This window comes from Tachypleus tridentatus, chromosome 11 (genome assembly GCF_004210375.1).
Source record: "Tachypleus tridentatus isolate NWPU-2018 chromosome 11, ASM421037v1, whole genome shotgun sequence".
Lineage (NCBI taxonomy): Eukaryota > Metazoa > Arthropoda > Merostomata > Xiphosura > Limulidae > Tachypleus > Tachypleus tridentatus.
In genome coordinates this window covers 18,425,459-18,452,553 of record NC_134835.1, presented here as the reverse complement: position 1 = coordinate 18,452,553, position 27,095 = coordinate 18,425,459, and the positions used below count along the sequence as shown (strand labels likewise).

The 27,095-nt window shown below is 30.0% G+C and overlaps 2 protein-coding genes across 2 annotated transcripts in view; one reads left to right on the top strand and one right to left on the bottom strand.

Annotated features, from left to right (window-relative positions):
• The window catches only part of LOC143231727 (ran-binding protein 9-like), a 165,469-nt gene extending 161,047 nt beyond the window's left edge, over positions 1-4,422 (top strand). The window contains 2 exon segments of the mRNA XM_076466344.1: positions 1,841-1,952; positions 2,419-4,422. The gene's annotated coding sequence lies outside the window, so the exon portion shown is untranslated.
• A 1,566-nt stretch (positions 4,423-5,988) lies between these two features.
• The window catches only part of LOC143231726 (exocyst complex component 2-like), a 151,685-nt gene continuing 130,578 nt past the window's right edge, over positions 5,989-27,095 (bottom strand). The window contains exons 21-26 of the mRNA XM_076466343.1: positions 24,503-24,644; positions 19,190-19,245; positions 13,951-14,073; positions 8,953-9,014; positions 7,012-7,071; positions 5,989-6,121 (exon numbers count right to left, since the gene is read on the bottom strand). Coding sequence (XP_076322458.1) covers positions 6,034-6,121; positions 7,012-7,071; positions 8,953-9,014; positions 13,951-14,073; positions 19,190-19,245; positions 24,503-24,644 — 531 coding nt within the window. The 3' untranslated portion in view covers positions 5,989-6,033. The remainder of the gene's footprint in view (positions 6,122-7,011; positions 7,072-8,952; positions 9,015-13,950; positions 14,074-19,189; positions 19,246-24,502; positions 24,645-27,095) is intronic.

Here is a 27,095-nt window from a genome sequence, read left to right as displayed (position 1 = left end):
TACATTAATAACAACAGAAACACTGGACTTGTTGTGTCATCACACAACAAAAGATTAACAACACTTGACTTGTGTTATCTCATGTCAAAATATTAATTACAGTAAATATTGGACTTGGTGTTGCAACACACATCCATCCATTAATAACAACAGAAACACTGGACTTGTTGCAACATACATCAATACATTAATAACAACAGAAACACTGGACTTGTTGTGTCATCACACAACAAAAGATTAACAACACTTGACTTGTGTTATCTCATGTCAAAATATTAATTACAGTAAACACTGGACTTGTTGCAACACACATCAATACATTAATAACAACAGAAACACTGGACTTGTTGTTGCAACACACAACAATACATTAATAACAACAGAAACACTGGACTTGTTGTTGCAACACACATCAATACATTAATAACAACAGAAACACTGGACTTGTTGTTGCAACACACATCAATACATTAATAACAACAGAAACACTGGACTTGTTGTTGCAACATGCAACAAAAGATTAATAACACTTGAAACACTTGTGTTATCTCATGTCAAAATATTAATTACACTAGAAACATGGGACAATTCAGTTATTCATACATTTAAGAGGTTGACATTAAATAGCACTTAAAACCTGTAACCAATTCAAACACTGTCTTTTGAGGGATTAATTACAAGTAGATTTAAAAACTTTGGTTACTGCTGGTTCATCCTAATTTTTAAATCATTCTGTATGTGAGTATCAGTAGGATATTTCTTTTCCACAGCTGTAGTTGTAAAGGTGAAAGATAATTCATGCAACAATGTGATAAACTTTTTAAAGTGAGATTTTCTTGTTTTATCCATAATTTTGTGAAACGTGAGGATAGTAGGAACTGATTATTACAACTGATATAACTATATTCAGAATAAATACTGTTTCAGTTTGTACATATGTATGTGTCCAATATTGGGGCACTTGTGACTGTTACATGTTTGTGTGGTTTTAGTATGTGTCAATTATTTGTGTCTTTAGTTTGGATGTTTGCAGATGTTACATTCATGTTAGTTATATCTTGAACATCTGCTTTACACGTGTGCTCTTTATTGTATGATTTGTAAATGTTACATCTTCATGCCCATTGTTGTATGGTTTATAAATGTTAAATACACCTCTTGTATCCTATGTTAGAATAATTGAAAATTTTATGTCTGTCAGTATTATGTATCTGAGCCGTATGTAAAAATAATGGAATATGTTTGAATATTGATTGAAAATTTTCAGTAAATGTTAAATATTGAAGACTCCTGAATCTGTAATGTAGCTCTATTGTGGCATCACCTATTGACATACCTCATGGTAATTTTGAGTTGATTTTGTTTCTAACATAGTAGAACTTGTCTAATTTTAAATGTATGAACAATCCTGATAGATGTGTAACTTTTTGTTATTTGTTTTATCAGATAAAACGTCTGAGTGTTAAACAATTGGTAAAACATTCAAAAACTTCTAGTAATTTCTAAGCTCAAATCCAAGATGAATCTCCTTCTGCACATTACATTGCATTAAAAATTAAATAATAAAACATAAGTAATTTTATAGAAGTGTAAACATTAAAGCTGTTTAAAACTGTGAAAAAATATCATTTTGTCTCAGATTACAAATAAATAGATAATAATCTTGGAGAAGTAATTCAATAAATATAAGACATTTAATTTTTTACCACAAATGTTAGGCCTAATGCTAGACATTTAAGCATTTATAATATTAGCAAGAGTAATATGTTTTCTATTAACTCTGTGTATAAAATCATTTACAATTTTAGTGTTTAGTCCAATAGTTTGTTATTCATTACAGGATGCCTTCAGCCTTTTAGCGTATTCAGACCCATGGAATAGCCCAGTAGGACATCAGATGGATCCAGTTCAGAGAGAACCTGTATGTGCTGCACTCAACAGTACCATTTTAGGTAAGTGTCTAACATTCTAGAACTTAACAGTCAAATTGTGTTTATGTAGAGCTATGATTCTAAAACCCAAGTTAAGTTATAGTTGTTGTGTTTATGTAAATGTCATTCAGCTTTCTTAGCTAATGTTCAAAAGTGTTTTGCTGTTTTAATGTCATGTTAGATGAATACGCAATGTATTCTTAGAGGCTTTAGAAGTTATGCTAGATGTATTAAGCAATTTACTTGTAACTGCATGTTAAAAACTCATGTCTTTACACATTTGGTAAATTACATGAGAATGTGCTCATCAGAAGTGTGGTTGATTATTTCATACATGAACTCATTTTTAGATACTGCTGTTCTAGTGATGGATGGTTTAATACTAGTCATCTGCTCTTTTTATGTGAAAATATCTTATAGAGGTATAAAAACTTAATTGTAACTTTAACAATTCAGGTTTAAGACTAACACTGTTTTCTTTGTGCAGAATCTCACAATCTACCACGTCAGCCACCTTTAGAACTTGCCTTAGCTCATGCACAGGAAGTGGTCAAGCTCATGGCCAGAAGTGGACTTGGTTCCTGTGCTTTTGCAAATCTGGAAGATGCCCTCTTACATTGACCCTGTTTTGGATATAGAGCAGCATTGTTTTTTTCTGTATCCAGTCTGCTAGTTTCACAAAAATTATAAATCATTTTAGTCCTGTATGCTGCTGTTATCTTATTTCAATCTGTCTTTTTTCAGTTTTGGGCATTTCAAACTACGGTACCTTGCAGCAGTGACAAATAAACCTCTTTTCTAAAAGCACTAATGTGATTTTTCTTCATGTCTGATCCTATTTTATAATTTACTTGGCTGCTCATACAAAGATCTACCAAAACCATGTAGTTGTTCCCTCCACATGGGTGGACTTGTGTGTAAAACAAAATATAGATGTGGTTTTGTAGAGACATTTAATTATATCAGTAAAAAAACAATGTAAGATTAAAACAAATCATATGGCTGGTTTGTGACTAACAGTACAGGCTTTCATGCCTGTTCTCATGTACAAGGTTGTAAAGAAACTACAAACTGCACATCTGTTTCTGGATGTGGTTTCTCTTGTTAGAGAAATGTGTTATTTTACAAAGCTTTTATTATAATCTATTAGATGTTCCAGTTGAAGTGATTAGGTTGATAGTTGTTAATCAATTAGAATATTAATGAATTCGGCTAACCCTGTTAGCCATGTAAAGGTGGTTCACAGTATGATTTTGTATTTCAACGATTTAGTAAAATTAATCTAATGTACCTGAATTATCTCAGTAATAATGAAATCAACTGAAGAAACAGCTCGTGAAAGGTAAGTAGAATAAGCTGAAAAATTCTCATTGTGTAAAACTTTAATTTCATAGCTTGGTAATTCTGGAGAATGAAGCTAGTTACAACACACATGCATAGCATCAGTACTGTTTCTGTTTGTTTATGAAGCATTCATTCATTCTCAGGAACATATTTTGTTTTACCTAATTTATTCAGAAACTGTACTATTACACATGACACCATGATTGTAAAAAATGTGTTATTACATATGGATTTTTCAGCAAAAACATTAATGCCTCAGTATCACAGATTTCATGAAACTTGTACCTTCACTGATTGCAAACTTCAACTATAATGGTATGTATTGTAATTTTCCATATTCCTGCTATTATTGAAATGATTTCAGACATAGGGAAATGAAGTTTAAGTATCAATCTGAGTTCCAATAAATGAGTTGCAGGCTTCTAATACCGTTGTGCTATTCAAACGTTACTATGGAAAATTGAACTTTTCTTTTGTGACTTAGTAAAATACGACAGAGCTGATTGATAATTTAAAACGTGCTTGAACTATACTGGTGGATGAAATTTTTAGTCATCTTGGAACTGCTGTAAAATTTACATTAGTTTTGTTTTATAAAGAAAAGGCAATTGTGAGCATTTTAATTTTGACGTAACTTATTATTGCTGAAAACTAGCCTTAAAACAAACATTTTTATGATTACTTGTGGTAATTCAATTTGTTTTTTTTTTATAAAGAAATATTAAGTAAAGCATATTTATATAATTAAATGAAGTGATGATTAAATAAATGTTTGTCAGCCAGGCATTTCCAATCGAATATTGTTCATATTTTAAAAAAGAAAGCAAACAAAACTGATTTTTGAAACAAGATAAAATTCCACCTTGTGTTCAGTGATACATAAAACGTGATTTCTTTGTTAAACACATTATCAGCAGCAGTATTGGACAGTGTGAGTGATAAATATCCTTGTAATTAAGTATCACTATGAACTGTAAACTACATGGTGAGACAGCATCTCTGATACATCTGTATTGATTTAGGCCTGAGCAATGTTAAGACATTTAATATTTTACGTTTTTACTGGTGTAGAGATATCAGTGTTTACATTTCTGTGTAGAACTGTGGCATTTTGGATTATTGTGTAATAAATAATTGTATCAAGGTCCTTTCTGGTGTATTAGTTTGTTTTACATGTACATAGTGTCACACTGAATGTGAAAAAAGGAGACATTTAACAAATGCCATGTTGGCTACACACACTGTCTATTTTTTGTACCATTTTCTTCATTGTGTATCATGTCCTAATGATTTTTGTGGAAATTAACCTCGTCTGAAAACCTTTTACTCAATATCCCTTCAGTGGATGTTCAGTAAATCTGAGACAAGTACACATAACTGTAAACTATTTGTCAGATATTGGGAATTGTGCATTGATAAGATTTCGAAACTGTGGCTTGGCATGACCTTTGGTAAATGTCAGATGCTCTTCCAAACATAATGCATGCAAACTGTGTGGATAGCACAAAAGGACTAAAATATGTTAATTCAGGTTATTATATGGTGAAGTAAAATGAACTTGAAACACCATAGGTTCTGGAAGACTGTTGTTAGTTTATGTTACTGTGACGTACAACAGTTTAAAAAGTAAGGTTAACCATAATTTGACTCCAGTGGCTAAATAATTTCCATTAGCTATATTGTTAACTTTATTAATAAGTCAGACAAATACATGTAACCAACACAAACTCATTTTACATCTTTTAATATCCACCAAACGTTTACAAATGGTAAGTTAAATTATCAAGCAATGAAGTAATACGTCATAATAATGTTAAGTATGATTACACAGTGTACCCTACAGCTGTGCAAGTCCAAGTTAATGGAAGTGCCTCACCAAAGATTATTGTTTCAGATAATATTACAGTAGCCTGACACTTACGAGGTACAAAAGAGAGATTATACCACAGAAAATCTTCTGATCCACTAGTGGTTATTCAACAACTTACTCTAAAATCAGGCATAAGGATGGGATGGTTTTATATGTTAGTAAAGCACTTTCTGGGATTAAGTGGTCCACTCATATTAGACACCACAATGGAATTATCAAACTTATAGTTAATAACCCATTTTGGTTATTACAAGGTTAACATTTGGTTGTTTTTGGATAGTTGCACAAAACTATTTGAAGACCATCTATTCAAGCTATCTGTAATTTTGACTGATAATGTGGATTCAAGAGGTTAGAATACCACATTGGTTCAAGAAGTCTTAATAGAAATGAACTAAAAATCCCAAAACCTTAGCATTTTCAAGAAGTGGACAATTTCTTCTTCAGAGTAAAAAATGAAGATTACAGGGATGGTAGCACGTTAGCAGTAGTCAGTACTAATTCTTAGAATAACTGAAGAATGGAAACTATCACCCTTTTAATGCATTCATGGCTCCAATGTGTGGACCAAATATTGAGGTAATATAGCATGGATCCTCAAGATTCACACAGTCTAACACACTAAGCCACTGTAATTTTACAAAACTGTTTTGGTAAACTATAAGAACTATTTATAATATTTTTAGAGTGTATTTTGATTCTCCTTTAAGTTTTTGATGCATAAACTTAAAAACTACCAACTGATTATATCTATTTTAATAGTTTAAACACTTTTGTAAATCTGGTTTCCTTTCTCTTCAGGAAAAAAAAACATGTATATACACATTTTCAAACTTCAAAAAATTTCTGAGTTCAGTGGTAGAAACCTTTATTTAATAATGCAGACAGCTACACAGTTATAATTTCATCTTCCTTAAAACACAACAGCTGTAGTCGCATGTGATTTTTAAATATCTTTAACTGTTCCTCAACAAACCTGAAAAAAAAACTAGAATTTAATGAAAAGATTCAGAAGTGTAGGACATCACAATATTATCAGTACTGAAACTAGAATAAAATACAGTTTTTAATTTAAAAAATTATAAATCCAATATTTACTGAAATGTTTTGTAAAAAAAAATATGAATACAAAGTAACTAGAAGAAAAACAGTTAATGTAACTTATCATATTCAACCCCAAATTTAGTAACTCTTGGAATTATTATATTATAAAAGTGATTTACTAAAATGATTGCAAATTATAATTTCAGTGCTTGGAAATGAAGACTCATTTTAAAATAAGTTGAGGCTGAATGTAAACAGTAACTGGAAGTTAGTAAAAAAAACACAAACGGTCAACTATAAACAAAAAACGCAAAGCAAAATATGGGGATTCGTAAAACATTAAACAATATTATATACATAACTGTAATAAAGTATCCAATGTGGAAAACAAATACACAATGTAAGTCATTGGAAAACAGTAAGTGTGGTTTGTTAATCAGCTATTCCTACCTGGAAGACAATATTATGAAATATGAATCTTTCATTAAAAAAAACAACAAATAATAAACTATAGAAACTGAGACATAGCAATATGGAGAACAGTATAAAACTGGGACTTAAAGACCCAAACAATATACTTAAAAACTAAAACTTTAGGAAAAACAATATCATAAAACCAGGGTTTACATAAAAACAATAAGCAACACAACATGAAAACTAGGGCTTTAGTAAAAAAAGGTGAACAATGCTATAAGAGACTTGGTCTTAGTTTTTATAGTTTAATAATTCATCTGTTTAACAGAGTCTTACTCAAACCCCATTTGTATAGTTTTGTTTTATTCAAAGACGAGAAGAATGCTACAAAAACAAACTGGTACTTACTTGTTATCTTTGGTTGCAGCAAATGGTTCAAGGAATTTTCTACATTTCATGAAATGTTTGCTGTAAGTATGAATACAAAATTTTGATTGAAATGTTCTTTGTAAACCTTATACTAAAACCTTGAAGGTAATGCGATTATAAAAACAACACTTCTGAGGTTTTATCAATGATAAAAGATGTAAAGTAATTCTCATGAGTTTCTTGTGTAAGATTGTCTTCTTAACGTAATCTTCATGATGTTAAAAAAATATGAAAGTTCAAGAAATTAATTTAAAACAAAAATACAACACCTGATAACTGTGCACTTGTGACATGTGGACCCTTCTTATATGGTCGTTTACTGAGAGTCCAAAGTTATTGATAATGGGAAACGTAAACCTTATTAATTTCACTCTGTATTTCTTGTATATTGTTGATACAATATATATGAAAATCTAGGTGAGCTATGTAAAAACACATTTTTGTCTTAGTGATATTGCAACTTAAGTACATACACCTAACTGAAGTAATTGTTTTTCTCTCTTATTAAAGATGTATAAAAACTCAGCATACACCTCACAGAATTACTTTTGACTTTGAATGATACAGTGTAGATGAAACTAGTGCATATCTTGTTTAATTAGTTCTATATTTTTGTTGTCTTAAGGAAAGTATGTAAGAAACTATTAGATATTATTCATCGTATTAATAAAACACTATGCACAAAAAATTAGTATATATTTGTATTAATCTTGTATTTTGTCAGATGACCAACCGTGGTGTCTGACATGTGACTAGTGCCCTGGAACACACCCTTAATCAAAACACCATTACATCCTACTGTACACTTATCAATGTCCACACTATACACATAATGTTGACTTTGATCGCCAACTAACATCATCAATAAATTCCTTAACTAAAAACCTAAACCCCCACAAAAATATCTTTTGGTCCTTTTTTTTTTATTTTTTTCAAAAAAGAAATCGTATTTCGTACAAAAGAAATGTTGGTACAATACACCAAGAGAAGTTGAAAATGTTAGGAAAGGTTTGCCTTTGTGATTGGCTAACAATGTTCGACATATTACTCTGTTGTAATACAGTATAGTGTAGACTTAATTACACTACCACATTGTACTGTGTGACGTTTGTATTCCTACACATGGGTTGATGGAATTTGTAACGAAAATTAGCACAGCACGAATCTTTAGTGAGAATAATTTCAAGTATAGGTTCTTATGACAATAAAACTAACATGAATTTCTCAACTCCTTACTGATAAATAAAATGATGAAATTTTCACCATTACTCATCATATTTGAAATACTGACTCCCTTTCAATTACGTGCATGTAGGACTAAGGCTAATGTTAGATGGGCATGCTAAATTGAGTCAAGAAAATATGGAAGGTTTAGCTACTACCATGAGCAAAACAGGGAAATACATGAATATAGTAAAGCATAATTGAAAACAAAATATTATGAAAGTTTTGTTCTGTACAGAACAGAATAATAAATAAAATAAGCCTAGCTTTGCCTTATCTCCAAGTCAATACCAAACATGAGCACAAATGACAATACGCATCAGCGTATATCTGTACATGTGCAGTACTCAGGCACTGTGTATGTTTCATGACATAGAAGACTTGTCTTACTACAGACTGCAACTTGCAGCAGGTCATGTTGATAAGAATAAAAACATTGAACCTAATTAGCCAAGACTGCTGTCCTGTTTAAAAGTTTTACAGCTCACAGATTGTTTCCTTAACATAAGTTCCAACATTAGCTTGACTTGGACTTGTTTTATCCAATGTAACAAAGCTTCTTGGATTCTGTTTTGAGGGTTTATGTATTTGTTTGTGGGAGGGGACAACCATCAGTCTTTAAAGAGATTACCTGGAACTTTCTTTCAAAATTAAGTGCTGCAAACTAATAACAGTATATGTAAAATTAGTATATACCTGGTTGAATTAGTTCTGTAGGTGGACACAGCTTCTTCCATAGCCCGTAGATCAAGTGCTGCCTGAAATAACACACAAATAAAACATGGTTTAATAATCACTTTAGATGTCTGTAGTTAGCAAATAATTAGAAAACTATGAACACTGAACATGTCAATACACAAGTATATAGTAAATTATCGCACCAACAACTTTAAACCTTTATTTTGTAACTGACTACACCCACAAGAGATGAAACGTGCTCTACTCACCTCAAACTACATTATTAACTAGTAATTAAGTGGGACATCAACAAATCAGAACATCTCTTTGTAACCAATGCATCTTCAACTGATAGGTAAGTGGAACACCAATAAACCAATGTCTCTCTCTGTACTTAAATTACATCCTCAACCAGCAAATAAGTGGAACACCACCTAATCTCAATTTCCTTTTTGTAACCAAGTGCATCCCCAACATTGGGATTCTTACATTAAGAAAGCCATTGATTTGTCAGATAGGGTTTAGAGAACGGTTACTAGAAAGGTGCCTGGTATGGAGGGATTGTCATATAAGTAGAGGCTGAAATCTCTCAAACTGTTTAAATTTAGGGAGAATCTGATAAAGGTGTTTAAGATTGTAAAGGGAACTGATACTGTTGACAAATCATCTGCTTTCATATTTAACAATTAGAACAGTAGGACTCCCTTTCTACCCAATTACATCCTCAAACAGAAATAACTGGAACACCAACAGATCTGAACCTCCATTTGTAAAGAACTACATTATCAACTAGATAATTGGAACACAACTAAATCTGAACCTTTCTTTGATATTTTACAAGTGAAAATTAGGATTGTTTCTTTACAGAATACATAAACAAGTTATTTCTTAATGGTGATATATCCCTAATAATTACTATACTTAGATTCTTCTAATAGAAAGAGTTTTGTTGCATGTATAATTAACTATTTACAATATCTCACTATGAAAAACAATTTTTTTACAAGGTACTAAATTTCAAACTTCTATTTCAATATCACTGAACTTATTTGCACACTAAACTTGACATAAGTCTAAGACCAAACTAATGATATGTTTAATGAGGGAAAGTGAAACATAGGTTATTCTTTCACTATTTATGTGTTTCCTCCTTAAATGTAAAATTAAATTTGGGTTCCTATTCAATATAAACAGCTATGAATACCACAGTAAAAAACTGCATACAGTTTACTATACTTCTCTCTAGTGTATTTAAACACAAAACCCTCAGTTTAGAAACTGTTTGCTCAATCAAACGTGTTACTGCAGCTACTGTTGTTCAGAGAGATCAACACTTAGGACCTGAACATGAAACGTTTGTTGTTGTTTTTTTAAACATTTCTAACAAAACTGTTGATGTTATCCTTTTTGTCCCCAGGTTTAGAGATCAGCTCTGTGTTAGACAAGGTGGACACATGATTATTTAACAAGTTATTAAAAAGATGACAATAAAACCTTCACTGCTATTCATCAGCTCTGTGTCAGACAAGGTGGACACATGATTATTTAACAAGTTATTAAAAAGATCACAATAAAACCTTCACTGCTATTCATCAGCTCTGTGTCAGACAAGGTGGACACATGATTATTTAACAAGTTATTAAGAAGATGACAATAAAAACTTCACTGCTATTCGTCAGCTCTGTGTTAGACAAGGTGGACACATGATTATTTAACAAATTGTTAAGAAGATGACAATAAAAACTTCACTGCTATTCGTCAGCTCTGTGTTAGACAAGGTGGACACATGATTATTTAACAAATTGTTAAGAAGATGACAATAAAAACTTCACTGCTATTCGTCAGCTCTGTGTTAGACAAGGTGGACACATGATTATTTAACAAATTGTTAAGAAGATGACAATAAAAACTTCACTGCTATTCGTCAGCTCTGTGTTAGACAAGGTGGACACATGATTATTTAACAAGTTATAAAAAGGTGACAATAAAAACTTCACTGCTATTCGTCAGCTCTGTGTTAGACAAGGTGGACACATGATTATTTAACAAGTTATTAAAAAGATGACAATAAAAACTTCACTGCTATTTGTCAGCTCTGTGTTAGACAAGGTGGACACATTATTATTCAACAAGTTATAAAAAGATGACAATAAAAACTTCACTGCTATTCATCAGCTCTGTGTTAGACAAGGTGGACACATGATTATTTAACAAGTTATAAAAAGATGACAATAAAAACTTCACTGCTATTCATCAGCTCTGTGTTAGACAAGGTGGACACATGATTATTTAACAAGTTATAAAAAGATGACAATAAAAACTTCACTGCTGTTAGGTCAGCTCTGTGTTAGACAAGGTGGACACATGATTATTTAACAAGTTATAAAAGATGACAATAAAAAACTTCACTGCTGTTAGGTCAGCTCTGTGTTAGACAAGGTGGACACATGATTATTTAACAAGTTATAAAAAGATGACAATAAAAACTTCACTGCTATTCATCAGCTCTGTGTTAGACAAGGTGGACACATGATTATTTAACAAGTTATTAAAAAGATAACAATAAAAACTTCACCGCTATTCGTCAGCTCTGTGTTAGACAAGGTGGACTCATGATTATTTAACAAGTTATTAAAAAGATGACAATAAAAACTTCACTGCTATTCATCAGCTGTGTTAGACAAGGTGGACACATGATTATTTAACAAGTTATTAAAAAGATGACAATAAAAACTTCACTGCTATTTGTCAGCTCTGTGTTAGACAAGGTGGATACATGATTATTTAACAAGTTATAAAAAGATGACAATAAAAACTTCACTGCTATTCGTCAGCTCTGTGTTAGACAAGGTGGACACATGATTATTTAACAAGTTATAAAAAGATGACAATAAAAACTTCACTGCTATTCGTCAGCTCTGTGTTAGACAAGGTGGACACATGATTATTTAACAAATTGTTAAGAAGATGACAATAAAACCTTCACTGCTGTTCGTCAGCTCTGTGTTAGACAAGGTGGACACATGATTAGTTAACAAGTTATAAAAAGATGACAATAAAAACTTCACTGCTATTCGTCAGCTCTGTGTTAGACAAGGTGGTCACATGATTATTTAACAAGTTATAAAAAGATGACAATAAAAACTTCACTGCTATTCGTCAGCTCTGTGTTAGACAAGGTGGACACATGATTATTTAACAAGTTATAAAAAGATGACAATAAAAACTTCACTGCTATTAAGTCAGCTCTGTGTTAGACAAGGTGGACACATGATTATTTAACAAATTGTTAAGAAGATGACAATAAAACCTTCACTGCTGTTAGGTCAGCTCTGTGTTAGACAAGGTGGACACATGATTAGTTAACAAGTTATAAAAAGATGACAATAAAAACTTCACTGCTATTCGTCAGCTCTGTGTTAGACAAGGTGGTCACATGATTATTTAACAAGTTATAAAAAGATGACAATAAAAACTTCACTGCTATTCGTCAGCTCTGTGTTAGACAAGGTGGACACATGATTATTTAACAAGTTATAAAAAGATGACAATAAAAACTTCACTGCTATTCATCAGCTCTGTGTTAGACAAGGTGGACACATGATTATTTAACAAGTTATAAAAAGATAACAATAAAAACTTCACTGCTGTTCGTCAGCTCTGTGTTAGACAAGGTGGACACATGATTATTTAACAAGTTATAAAAAGATGACAATAAAAACTTCACTGCTCTTCGTCAGCCCTGTGTTAGACAAGGTGGACACATGATTATTTAACAAGTTATTAAAAGATGACAATAAAAACTTCACTGCTATTCGTCAGCTCTGTGTTAAACAAGGTGGACACATGATTATTTAACAAGTTATTAAAAAGATGACAATAAAAACTTCACTGCTATTCGTCAGCTCTGTGTTAGACAAGGTGGACACATGATTATTTAACAAGTTATAAAAGATGACAATAAAACTTCACTGCTGTTCGTCAGCTCTGTGTTAGACAAGGTGGACACATGATTATTTAACAAGTTATTAAAAAGATGACAATAAAAACTTCACTGCTATTCGTCAGCTCTGTGTTAGACAAGGTGGTCACATGATTATTTAACAAGTTATAAAAAGATGACAATAAAAACTTCACTGCTGTTCGTCAGCTCTGTGTTAGACAAGGTGGACACATGATTATTTAACAAGTTATTAAAAGATGACAATAAAAACTTCACTGCTATTCATCAGCTCTGTGTTAGACAAGGTGAACACATGATTATTTAACAAGTTATTAAAAAGATGACAATAAAAAGTTCACTGCTATTCATCAGCTGTGTTAGACAAGGTGGACACATGATTATTTAACAAGTTATTAAAAAGATGACAATAAAAACTTCACTGCTATTCTTCAGCTCTGTGTTAGACAAGGTGGACACATGATTATTTAACAAGTTATTAAAAAGATGACAATAAAAACTTCACTGCTATTCATCAGCTCTGTGTTAGACAAGGTGGACACATGATTCTTTAACAAATTGTTAAGAAGATGACAATAAAAACTTCTTTAAAATGTTCTGTTTGACTATTTTTTTTCTCCACTTCATTAAACTTTTTTCTCCACATCTGTGATGTAATTTGTTTCCTTGTTATTTGGAATTAAGCACAAAGCTTTGGTAAGAATGGTAAGACTATAGAAAACAAATATAAATATTAGTAGAGAAGATATTATTTGCAGCTTTATTTTTCCAACAGCCTCCGGATGAGATGTGATAAATGCAGCTAACTTAAGGAATGTCTTGATAAGTTTTCGAATGATAAGGGTGATGTCTTTTAGTTTGTTTACTTTTGTGGATGGGACTGCCTATATGGACCAAAATGTCCTTTCACCTTTAATGTTATATCACTTTTATTGTGATTTCTCTTAATTGGATTAATTTCCAATCTAATTCTTAAACCTCCAGGAAAGCCACAAAAACTTGTATATATCACAGAGAGATATATTATACAGAAACAAAAGTGTAACAATTTTTACCTGCACGTTACCATTCGGACTAAATTTATGAACACACTCATAGAGACGAGCCATCTCTTCAGCCACTGCCTCTACTATCCTTGTCATGACTTTGCTAACAAATGGTGGAGAAACAGCAAACACCTGTAACAACAAATCCTAAGCAAATGTTTTCCTTGATGATGACAAACCCACTTGAAATAAAAATGCATTTCAGAACAGCTGGTAAGGGTTTTTAACATTTTTACTGATAAGCAGAGAACAACGTTTTGACCTTCCCAAGTCATCTTCATAACCTGAAGATGACCTGGGAAGATCGAAATGTTGTTCTCTGCTTATCAATAAAAATGTTTTCATCACACTTTTATGACAAACATTTTACTATCTAGTAATGCCAGAATGTAACAGTGTAGGATTTCACTGTGATATAAAACATGTTAAAACCTGGTAACATTATTGTATTAACACTGTCTTAAACCCTTTTATCACTCACTGAATATGTAATTAAAACCAAATGAGGTTACTACTGCTTTATAATCCATACTCCCAATTCTATTATGAATAGTGTTGTGTTTACTTACCTTTTTACTAATAATAGAAGAAATGTTAATAACATTAAACATATGCTCATTACTTTAATGAAAAAAAAAGAGAAATCTGATATTTCAGGTTAAAGTTAAGCACAGGAAACACAGAAAATACACATACACGTTCTACAAACACCCTTTATAATCTGGTTACATGACAAGATGTTTATCTATGTCAGACGTAAATAACACAGAAAAATCAGTTACATTTTTAGTTCATGACTTATGTATTTAATCTTTCAAATGCACTTAGATCTAGAACCTCATCCACTGAAACAAATAAACTATTCAAACACTAATCACCCAACTTGTAGACAGACAAGAAAATATCAAATGTAGTATTTCCACTTTTAACTTCCTACAACAAACTGTACATTTCTACCAACATTACTTTGATCTCTGAACACAATATATCTCATTCATGTTTACTACACACAATGCATTCTCATTTAGCAACCAAGAGTTTTAAAGTCTTCCATACCAAAGTTAACCCTAACAAGTCCTAACAACAATCTAATGTAATCAATTCTAGAATTCTTGTCACAAACCTTTCAAGTCTAAACACCTAAAATTTGTTGGATTATTCATGTTTACATCAACTAAGTTTTAGATCTAACATTTACTGACTTCACAAAAAGACTTCAATAAGAAACAAGAGAAAAAAAAATGATTAACCTGAATCAGAGACAGTACTAAAATATGAATATCAAAATGGATATTTTCATCACTACTATATTAAAAACAGTTTTATAAATGAATAAAAATTAACATTCAAACCATATCACAAAACACTGAAAAGAGAGCTTCCCATACAAGGTAAATCTTGCAACTTTCAATGAAAAGAATAAAAGTTGAGGTAATGTAAATTATCTTATCCAAACTTTAATATTTGTTGTTGAAGGTAAAGTTAAACAAAATATTCTTAATCTTACACTGAACTACCAATGTACAAAATGTAAACCTTTCATTGTTCATGTAATTTCTATAAGAAACAACAGGTGGCACACAAGATAAAGAAATATGTTGGCAAAAAAATGAAGAGAAATCACACTGCATGTTTTTAAGTTTTTGTTCTAGAGAAATAAAATAAATAATTGAGGCTTACACTTTTAAACGATGTTTATAATCTTGACGGTATGAGATATTTAGGTGGAACACCTGGAATGACAATTGTTTTGGAAGTTTTTTTTCCTAATTTTGGATTTCTAGATTACAATGAAGGCAGCTAATCAACTGTAATAACCACCAAAGTGAAACATGACCATCACTCTTATTATGCAAACACAGTCCTAGTGGGAAGTAAGCCATGGATCCCCCACATTCACACACATTAGTATGAAAACCACTTGGTCTCAACAGAATAAATGAAAAGAAACTTTAGAAAACATTCTCAGTAATCATACCAAGGAGTTTATTACATCCTAATGACCCCTAAGCCATGGGGTCTTCCTCTGGTCAGAGATTAAAGTGAATGCTAATTGTATTGAACTACCATTTTATGTGTGTATGTATCAAACTGTAGCTTATAATTATAACTTTAGTATTATCCATTGTTTATTTCTTAATTTAAGGTAGATATTAAAAAGGTCCTAAATACAAGTTTTTGTGCATCATATGGTAAGTTTAATGCAGCTTTGGTTCAAATTAATATATGCAATATCCAAATACGACTATAGATTGTCATGCATTAAAAATTAAAATTACCAGTATTGATAAGATAGAATACAAAAACGCCTCTTTTCTAATTTCCGAGATATCACTATATCTAACAAATCAAATAAAGTGGCCCACCCACTTCTTCCATTTTTGGAAACAGTTTTTACATACACCTGCTTCACTCTCTCGAGGCTTTACAACTACTTAAAAGATTATAATTTTCACCATGTGGCTCTCAGATTCTTGGAGTTGTAAAACTCTCAAAATTACTTCTTTTATATTTATCTCGGAAAGAAGGAGCAAGTGAGCTCCTTCAAATGTGTTCAAAATATATTTTTTGTAGACCCAAATACAGTTTAATTACTATGCTTGATAAACTATAGTAGATTTCCATGGTATTGATATACCAATTTATGTATTTAGTATTTCAAAATATGTATATAAAATCTAAAAAAAATTATTTTGTTTTACATTCTCCACATGGAAAGTTTGACAAGGTTTAGCAAATTATAGCAAGCAGTTAACAAGTACAAATTTCATAAGCGGAACAGATTATTGTTTTGCTAAACTTCATTTTCTGTTCTATGTTTTACGATAAAATAACTGAAATTTAACAATGCATATATGTAACTGAAACATGACTATATTTTACAAAGTACAAGACAGACCCACTTTGTACAGGCCACTTTCATACAACTGAATATTGTAACTAGAATGCATGTGTGCCAAATAAATGTAACTTCTACAGTGTAAGTCAGACATGACTGATGGGCCAATGAAATAAAAACAATAAATATGTAGTTGAATAACACTATGAGATTTAGGCTAAACATTTGTGGTTTTTTATTATAATTTACAGCCATTCCAAAAAGAAAAAAGGATAACTTAAAGTTACGACAGAAAGTGTTCGTACCCTGAGTTGTGAGTAGTATTTTCCTCATAACTTAAAAAGTATCATGATTAGGATAATGAAAGTATAGTATATTATAAATATCATACTAACACATATATACATAAATTTTTATGTAAATTGAACGACAGATAAACTGTTTATAAACAAATAACCAAACATAGGAGGGGCAGAAAGTGTTCATGCGTCTACTTTAATGGTCAGTTGTGTAGCCTTTCAGGTGAATTACTTGGCGCGATCTCTCTTCACAGCCCTCCATGATCGTTTGACAGTACTCGACTGGTATTTTCTTCCATTCTTCTTTACAGAATGCCTCCAACTCTTGCAAGTTTTTTGGATGATACTGATGAACCCTGGTCTTCAACTCAAGCCAAACGCTTTCAATTGGGTTGAGATCGGGTGACTGTGATGGCCACTTCAGAACGCTTATATGGTTCCTCTGCAACCAGGATTGCACATATTTCGATGTGTGCTTAGGGTCAATGTCGGGCTGGAAGATCCAACGATGCCCAAGCCGCAAGTTCCGAGCATCATTCTTGATATAAGTGCCTAATATATCAATGTACACTTCTTTTTTCATGATTCCATTGATGCTGTGAAGGCTGCCTACACCAGAAGAGCTGAAAGAACCTCATAGCATGATCGAGCCACCTCCGTGTTAAACTGTAGGGATGATGTTCTTTGGAAGATTTCGATCCACTTTCTTACGGAAAATATAGCAAACATCATTGTGCCCAAAAAGCTCAATTTTAGTCTCGTCTGACCAAAGAATACTCTTCCAAGAAGTAAAGGGTTTATCTACATGCTTTCTTGCATACCTCTATCGTGCTTCTAAATGAACAGGCTTTAAAATATGGAGTTCTACAAGGACAGCATGCTTTGAACCCAGAAGAGCAAAACATGTTTGTAACTGTAGAGGTGCTTACTTCAACCCCAGTTTCCCTTACCAGTTTCTGTACGTCATTACATGTTAAATGAGGGTTCCTTCTAACTTCTCAGAGAACCTTCCTCTTGGTTCTCGCTGGAATTTTGGTGGGGCGTCCGGATCAAGGGAGGTTAGCAGTTGATCCTGTGAGCTTAAACTTGGCAATTATGCTTTGAGCAGTAGATTTTGGCACATTAAGTTGTGTAGCAATACCGGAAAGAGACACATGAGACTTGTATTTTACAATAATTCAGTTTTTTAAATCACTGGACAGTTGTTTCCTGTTCACCATGATGACCAAGCAGATAATGACGGAGACGGCGCTAAATTGCCAGAAGTACATTTTTTGCTGGCTATCAAATAATTATAAACCCAGTGTCTAGTTCTGGAATGGTATTATGTAGTCTATTCACCAAACTAAACAACATTTTTATGGGAATATCAGTTTTTTCAGATGTTCTGAACTGCACAAACACTTTCTGCTTCTCCTATTTTTGGTTATTTGTTTATAAAGTTTATTTGTCGTTTAATTTACATAAAAAATTATGTAGATGTATGTTAGTATAATATTTATAATATATTATACTTCAATTAGCCTACTCATGATACTTTTTAAGTTATGAGCAAAAAGCCACTCGGGACACAGGGGTACAAACACTTTCTGTCGTAACTGTATATCTATTTCCTAATTTTTTTTATGGAGGTTACAAGGTTGATTAGAACTACCACACCTATACAGAGGTACAACTGTGAAAATAATATAAAATTAAGAGGTTTTTCCAAAACAAAAACATTTGATAATTATCTGGAGGTTATTAGGATGTTACAAAGATTTCACATGTTAGACAGTCAACATTTAAAAATAATATATGCATGAGAAAATAAATATTTACAAAAATCTTAAAACTTAATAAAAAAAACTGATATTTTGTACATGTAAGCCTTATAATATTTACTAACATGTAAAATTTTGTATTAAAAATTAGAGTGTGAAAACTACAAGCACACTTGTAGTTACAAGTGTTACAAGGTTGGTCTTTAAGACCAAGCCACTAGTAAGAGAGAAAGAATGAAACTTTGTATATATTAAAGTAATTAATGTTCGTTTAGTAACGTAACTTACCTACTTGCACATAATTTTCTTATAACTTACAGAGTTCCTCTGATAGCAAAAGCACTTACCTCTGCATGGATTTCAATCATATTCATTAGCGTTTCTTTCACATACAGACTGACACCTAAGAAAAAATTATCTTTATTATTGAGCACAGCATAAAAAATCCAAAAATGCAGCTAAGAAGAAATATAAATTTTAAGGCATTTCACAGTCAATGGGGAAAAAAAAAAATCATATTTTAAGAACACAATTACATTTTTCGATTCTAGAGGTTTAGTTAAATATAGTTTGGTGACAAGACTTAAAAACATAATTCAGTGAATACTAAGCTCTGGCAGATTTACATTTTATTATTCACAAGTGTGCTTCAAAATATGTATTATTCACAAGTGTGCTTCAAAGATTGTTTTATCCACTAAAATATTCAAAATATGTATTATTCACAAGTGTGCTTCAAAATATGTATTATTCACAAGTGTGCTTCAAAGATTGTTTTATCCACTAAAATATTCAAAATATGTATTATTCACAAGTGTGCTTCAAAGATTGTTTTATTCACTAAAATATTCAAAATATGTATTATTCACAAGTGTGCTTTAAAGATTGTTTTATTCACTAAAATATTCAAAATATGTATTATTCACAAGTGTGCTTTAAAGATTGTTTTATTCACTAAAATATTCAAAATATGTATTATTCACAAGTGTGCTTCAAAGATTGTTTTATTCACTAAAATATTCAAAATATGTATTATTCACAAGTGTGCTTCAAAGATTGTTTTATTTACTAAAATATTCAAAATATGTATTATTCACAAGTGTGCTTCAAAGATTGTTTTATCCACTAAAATATTCAAAATATGTATTATTCACAAGTGTGCTTCAAAGATTGTTTTATTCACTAAAATATTCAAAATATGTATTATTCACAAGTGTGCTTTAAAGATTGTTTTATTCACTAAAATATTCAAAATATGTATTATTCACAAGTGTGCTTTAAAGATTGTTTTATTCACTAAAATATTCAAAATATGTATTATTCACAAGTGTGCTTTAAAGATTGTTTTATTCACTAAAATATTCAAAATATGTATTATTCACAAGTGTGCTTCAAAGATTGTTTTATTCACTAAAATATTCAAAATATGTATTATTCACAAGTGTGCTTCAAAGATTGTTTTATTTACTAAAATATTCAAAATATGTATTATTCACAAGTGTGCTTTAAAGATTGTTTTATTCACTAAAATATTCAAAATATGTATTATTCACAAGTGTGCTTCAAAGATTGTTTTATTCACTAAAATATTCAAAATATGTATTATTCACAAGTGTGCTTCAAAGATTGTTTTATTCACTAAAATATTCAAAATATGTATTATTCACAAGTGTGCTTCAAAGATTGTTTTATTCACTAAAATATTCAAAATATGTATTATTCACAAGTGTGCTTCAAAGATTGTTTTATTCACTAAAATATTCAAAATATGTATTATTCACAAGTGTGCTTTAAAGATTGTTTTATTTACTAAAATATTCAAAATATGTATTATTCACAAGTGTGCTTTAAAGATTGTTTTATTCACTAAAATATTCAAAATATGTATTATTCACAAGTGTGCTTCAAAGACTGTTTTATTCACTAAAATATTCAAAATATGTATTATTCACAAGTGTGCTTTAAAGATTGTTTTATTCACTAAAATATTCAAAATATGTATTATTCACAAGTGTGCTTTAAAGATTGTTTTATTTACTAAAATATTCAAAATATGTATTATTCACAAGTGTGCTTCAAAGATTGTTTTATTCACTAAAATATTCAAAATATGTATTATTCACAAGTGTGCTTCAAAGATTGTTTTATTCACTAAAATATTCAAAATATGTATTATTCACAAGTGTGCTTCAAAGATTGTTTTATTCACTAAAATATTCAAAATATGTATTATTCACAAGTGTGCTTCAAAGATTGTTTTATTCACTAAAATATTCAAAATATGTATTATTCACAAGTGTGCTTTAAAGATTGTTTTATTTACTAAAATATTCAAAATATGTATTATTCACAAGTGTGCTTTAAAGATTGTTTTATTCACTAAAATATTCAAAATATGTATTATTCACAAGTGTGCTTTAAAGATTGTTTTATTCACTAAAATATTCAAAATATGTATTATTCACAAGTGTGCTTCAAAGATTGTTTTATTCACTAAAATATTCAAAATATGTATTATTCACAAGTGTGCTTTAAAGATTGTTTTATTCACTAAAATATTCAAAATATGTATTATTCACAAGTGTGCTTCAAAGATTGTTTTATTCACTAAAATATTCAAAATATGTATTATTCACAAGTGTGCTTTAAAGATTGTTTTATTCACTAAAATATTCAAAATATGTATTATTCACAAGTGTGCTTTAAAGATTGTTTTATTTACTAAAATATTCAAAATATGTATTATTCACAAGTGTGCTTCAAAGATTGTTTTATTCACTAAAATATTCAAAATATGTATTATTCACAAGTGTGCTTTAAAGATTGTTTTATTCACTAAAATATTCAAAATATGTATTATTCACAAGTGTGCTTCAAAGATTGTTTTATTCACTAAAATATTCAAAATATGTATTATTCACAAGTGTGCTTCAAAGATTGTTTTATTCACTAAAATATTCAAAATATGTATTATTCACAAGTGTGCTTCAAAGATTGTTTTATTCACTAAAATATTCAAAATATGTATTATTCACAAGTGTGCTTCAAAGATTGTTTTATTCACTAAAATATTCAAAATATGTATTATTCACAAGTGTGCTTTAAAGATTGTTTTATTCACTAAAATATTCAAAATATGTATTATTCACAAGTGTGCTTTAAAGATTGTTTTATTCACTAAAATATTCAAAATATGTATTATTCACAAGTGTGCTTTAAAGATTGTTTTATTCACTAAAATATTCAAAATATGTATTATTCACAAGTGTGCTTTAAAGATTGTTTTATTTACTAAAATATTCAAAATATGTATTATTCACAAGTGTGCTTCAAAGATTGTTTTATTCACTAAAATATTCAAAATATGTATTATTCACAAGTGTGCTTTAAAGATTGTTTTATTCACTAAAATATTCAAAATATGTATTATTCACAAGTGTGCTTCAAAGATTGTTTTATTCACTAAAATATTCAAAATATGTATTATTCACAAGTGTGCTTCAAAGATTGTTTTATTCACTAAAATATTCAAAATATGTATTATTCACAAGTGTGCTTCAAAGATTGTTTTATTCACTAAAATATTCAAAATATGTATTATTCACAAGTGTGCTTCAAAGATTGTTTTATTCACTAAAATATTCAAAATATGTATTATTCACAAGTGTGCTTCAAAGATTGTTTTATTCACTAAAATATTCAAAATATGTATTATTCACAAGTGTGCTTCAAAGATTGTTTTATTCACTAAAATATTCAAAATATGTATTATTCACAAGTGTGCTTCAAAGATTGTTTTATTCACTAAAATATTCAAAATATGTATTATTCACAAGTGTGCTTCAAAGATTGTTTTATTCACTAAAATATTCAAAATATGTATTATTCACAAGTGTGCTTCAAAGATTGTTTTATTCACTAAAATATTCAAAATATGTATTATTCACAAGTGTGCTTCAAAGATTGTTTTATTCACTAAAATATTCAAAATATGTATTATTCACAAGTGTGCTTCAAAGATTGTTTTATTCACTAAAATATTCAAAATATGTATTATTCACAAGTGTGCTTCAAAGATTGTTTTATTCACTAAAATATTCAAAATATGTATTATTCACAAGTGTGCTTTAAAGATTGTTTTATTCACTAAAATATTCAAAATATGTATTATTCACAAGTGTGCTTTAAAGATTGTTTTATTCACTAAAATATTCAAAATATGCTTAAAATTGATGTATTATGTCAATCTTGTTAGTGGCATGAAGTGATTAATGCAACCTGTGTCTGTTTAGCTGAAGCAGCTACCTGCTTCTTTTTAACTTTAAATTACATAGTATGAGTAATGCCACTTTATTTATGTGCTGTAACATGTTCTGCTCCTAATTCACCTCGGAATCTTCACCATGTTATACTGAACAAACATTGATGTGGTGAATTAGGAGCTAAGCAGAAAGTAAGTTCAGTTTTATGACACATGAATAAAAGAGTTGGAGTAATACCAAATTGTTTATGTAATAAAAGATAGAGTTGGAGTAATACCAAATTGTTTATGTAATAAAAGATAGAGTTGGAGTAATACCAAATTGTTTATGTAATAAAAGATAGAGTTGGAGTAATACCAAATTGTTTATGTAATAAAAGATAGAGTTGGAGTAATACCAAATTGTTTATGTAATAAAAGATAGAGTTGGAGTAATACCAAATTGTTTATGTAATAAAAGATAGAGTTGGAGTAATACCATATTGTTTATGTAATAAAAGATAGAGTTGGAGTAATACCAAATTGTTTATGTTGCTATGTTTATGAGATATCACTTAATAAGTGAACTAAAGTAGAATGTTGGTTGTATTTTGAAAATTATCATTTGAATATTGATAACGTTTCGGTTTTCAATCTGTTTATAGTTAACATATGAATTGACATTTGTATATTAATAACGTTTCTGTTTTCAATCTGTTTATAGTTAACATCCTAATTGACATTTGTATATTGATAACGTTTCTGTTTTCAATCTGTTTATAGTTAACATATGAATTGACATTTGTATATTAATAACGTTTCTGTTTTCAATCTGTTTATAGTTAACATCCTAATTGACATTTGTATATTGATAACGTTTCTGTTTTCAATCTGTTTATAGTTAACATATGAATTGACATTTGTATATTGATAACGTTTCTGTTTTCAATCTGTTTATAGTTAACATATGAATTGACATTTGTATATTGATAACGTTTCTGTTTTCAATCTGTTTATAGTTAACATATGAATTGACATTTGTATATTAATAACGTTTCTGTTTTCAATCTGTTTATAGTTAACATATGAATTGACATTTGTATATTAATAACGTTTCTGTTTTTAACCTGTTTATAGTTAACATCCTAATTGACATTTGTATATTAATAACGTTTCTGTTCTCAATCTGTTTATAGTTAACATATGAATTGACATTTGTATATTAATAACGTTTCTGTTTTCAACCTGTTTATAGTTAACATTAAAACTGACAGATACTTTAATAGGTACTTGTTGTATTTACACATTATGTGTAACAATTTGAAAAGCTCATACTGATATCTGTTTTGACTTGTCAATTTTATATAACTGGTCAACAATATTTACAGGTCTCTTCATTATAAATAATATCTCCTCTCACCTGTAGGTTGTGGCAGGGAAGTCCAATCAAACTGGCCAACATACATGCTAGGTTCTATCTTTCCCACAAGTGGGCCACATTTCCTCTCCAGGTATGTATCTGATAATGTTTTTTCCAAATCCCTAAACTTGGTTTGTGCTCCCTGGTAATACACAACAACAGTTTACGTCATAACAAAATACACTAATCACCACATTACTCACAAGTTGAACAACAGATTACCAGTTTAACTGTCTATCTAAAATTTAGCTTTTATTTACAAGTGCTAGAGGTATTCCTCTAGCAACAACATCTCAAACGTCCGATTTCACTGATCAAACACAAAAAGTAAATGTGCTCCTAAGCCAATTTAACGTGACTTACATATAATACAGTAAAGATTATGTACATCGTTATTTATATATTATTCTGTTTGACCTTAAAGAATAAAAAAAATCATATGGTGAATCTTTAGCTGGCTGTGAAACAGCTGTTAATCTCATTGTTTAGCTCAGTATATAATAATTAAAACAATAGTTAATTAAAAGCCAAATAAAAATAATTACTTCAAGCCTAACAATTTCTGTAGGTTAACACTAACTCTTAAATTAACACTGGCCTTTTCTTTGGCTTTTTAAATATTTTTTAAACTATTTATGCACTACATTGTAATAGGTCAGAGATCTTATCTGTTAAACTTTTTTTTTGCTTTAAACATTAATATACAATCATTCAGTGTGTGGATCCAGTGAACAGTAAATAAAACTGTTTGGTAATCTGAGAGTTAAAATGCCTTATTCTTTTTCTTTTATGAATATTAGCATAATGGTTAGAGACGGAAAGGAATGTGTTGGTTAATGTCAGCTGTCACATAATCTAAGCTATTTGCTTGGTGGATTACACTGATCTTGTGATCTCAAAGTGACCATTAGTTTCCATACCATGATGTTTAACATTTTATTTATCTTCACAAAGTTTTAAGGTTATAGTTAACATTAGAAGTGTTTTGAAGACAAAGAAATCCGTTATTAGTTACTTTTAGTAAAAAATTGTATTTGGATAAACAGAGCTAAAATACTGACTACTTCAACTGCAAAATTATTTTCATTTTAAGACGAAAAACACTTGTCATTTGAAAATTTTTAAATTTCATTTCCATAGCAAACTTTTTGTTTTCACTGAAACATCACATTTCTTTGGTTATTTGCTCTATTTTAATTCTTACTTTTATTCTTTTACTACCTTTTTGGACCATTTCTAACTAACAACACTGAATAACAAATTTTTTTTTAAAGTTTGGCTTACTGAAAAGTTTTTGCTGATTGTAACAGGTACCTGGTGGGTATGCACAAATATAGTTCTGGTTTTGCTTCATTACGCAGGAACTCTGAGAAATAGACAGTTACCAGCAATAATATATTTAATTGTGTTTATGTTTCTAATACGCTATTAAGTTCAACATAATTAAAAGTGTTTTGCTCCTGATTTTTGTTTGTATTCAATGTCCGGTGCATCACGTTGCAGTGTCCAACAGTAGTCAGCAAGCATTGACAGATTCCAGTTGCCCTGATATCGTTTTTCCATTGTATCAATGTCCTGGTGAAACTGAAGATTTCAATGAAACGGTACGTGATGAACAAATTTGGATGTGATTTTCATGATCAGCAGCCAAAAATCTATAAGAAACACCCAACAGTGTTTAAGAAGTAAAAACTTTGTTGTGCAATGTAATCCAGCCACACAAGTTGTAAGTCACTCTGTGCATGTGCAGCTGATATAACCACGTCAAACTATGTTATATACAAGCTGTTCATGAGAATACCTTGTGAGGTTTTTTTTATTATCTTACTTAATTTAACCTAACAAGTTTCTATTTTTACAATGTAGCTGAAGAATATAGAAGAAAAACAAGAATTATAGTATTTTTCTAGGTCTCATTTTGTTTTTGTTGTCAACCATCAATGAAATATAAGCCTACTTTTTCTAAACTAATGGTACTACTACATTAGTTAATTACTTAACTCTCTGAATATGGGCTTGGTCAATATGACTGACCACGTGACCTTTCTGTACTCATTTGGTCTTTATAGATACAGTACTACTAACTTTTAATATAGTGTGTATATATTCATAAAATTTGGGAGTCTTCCAGTAAACATTATAAGTCTTTTATAAACAAAAACACATTTTCAGTGCAGTCTTTTTAATAAAGAACTTTATCCATGAATACATTGTGTACTTGTTTTGAACAGTCTGTGTGCAAACTGATTTTCATGTTAAATTTAAAAATACTTTTCTTCATTCCAAGAATCTCAGATTTCATTTGTATAATCCTTAAAACCTCCTGAATACATTTCAGGTGTTTTTCAGTAAAACTTTATGTATATTCTCCACCCTAACTCTATAAAAAGTTAGTAAATTTGACTACTCTTGTAACCACCAAAAAAATCAAAATAAATCTAAACTACTATTTTTTTCTAAAATGACTTGAAATTATAATATTTATCCCAAATATCTCAACTCTTAACAGTATAAATGTATTTAAAATTAGATTGTATTGCTGTATTGACCTTTGAACTGTGTATAATTACTATTCACACCATTATAAATTACT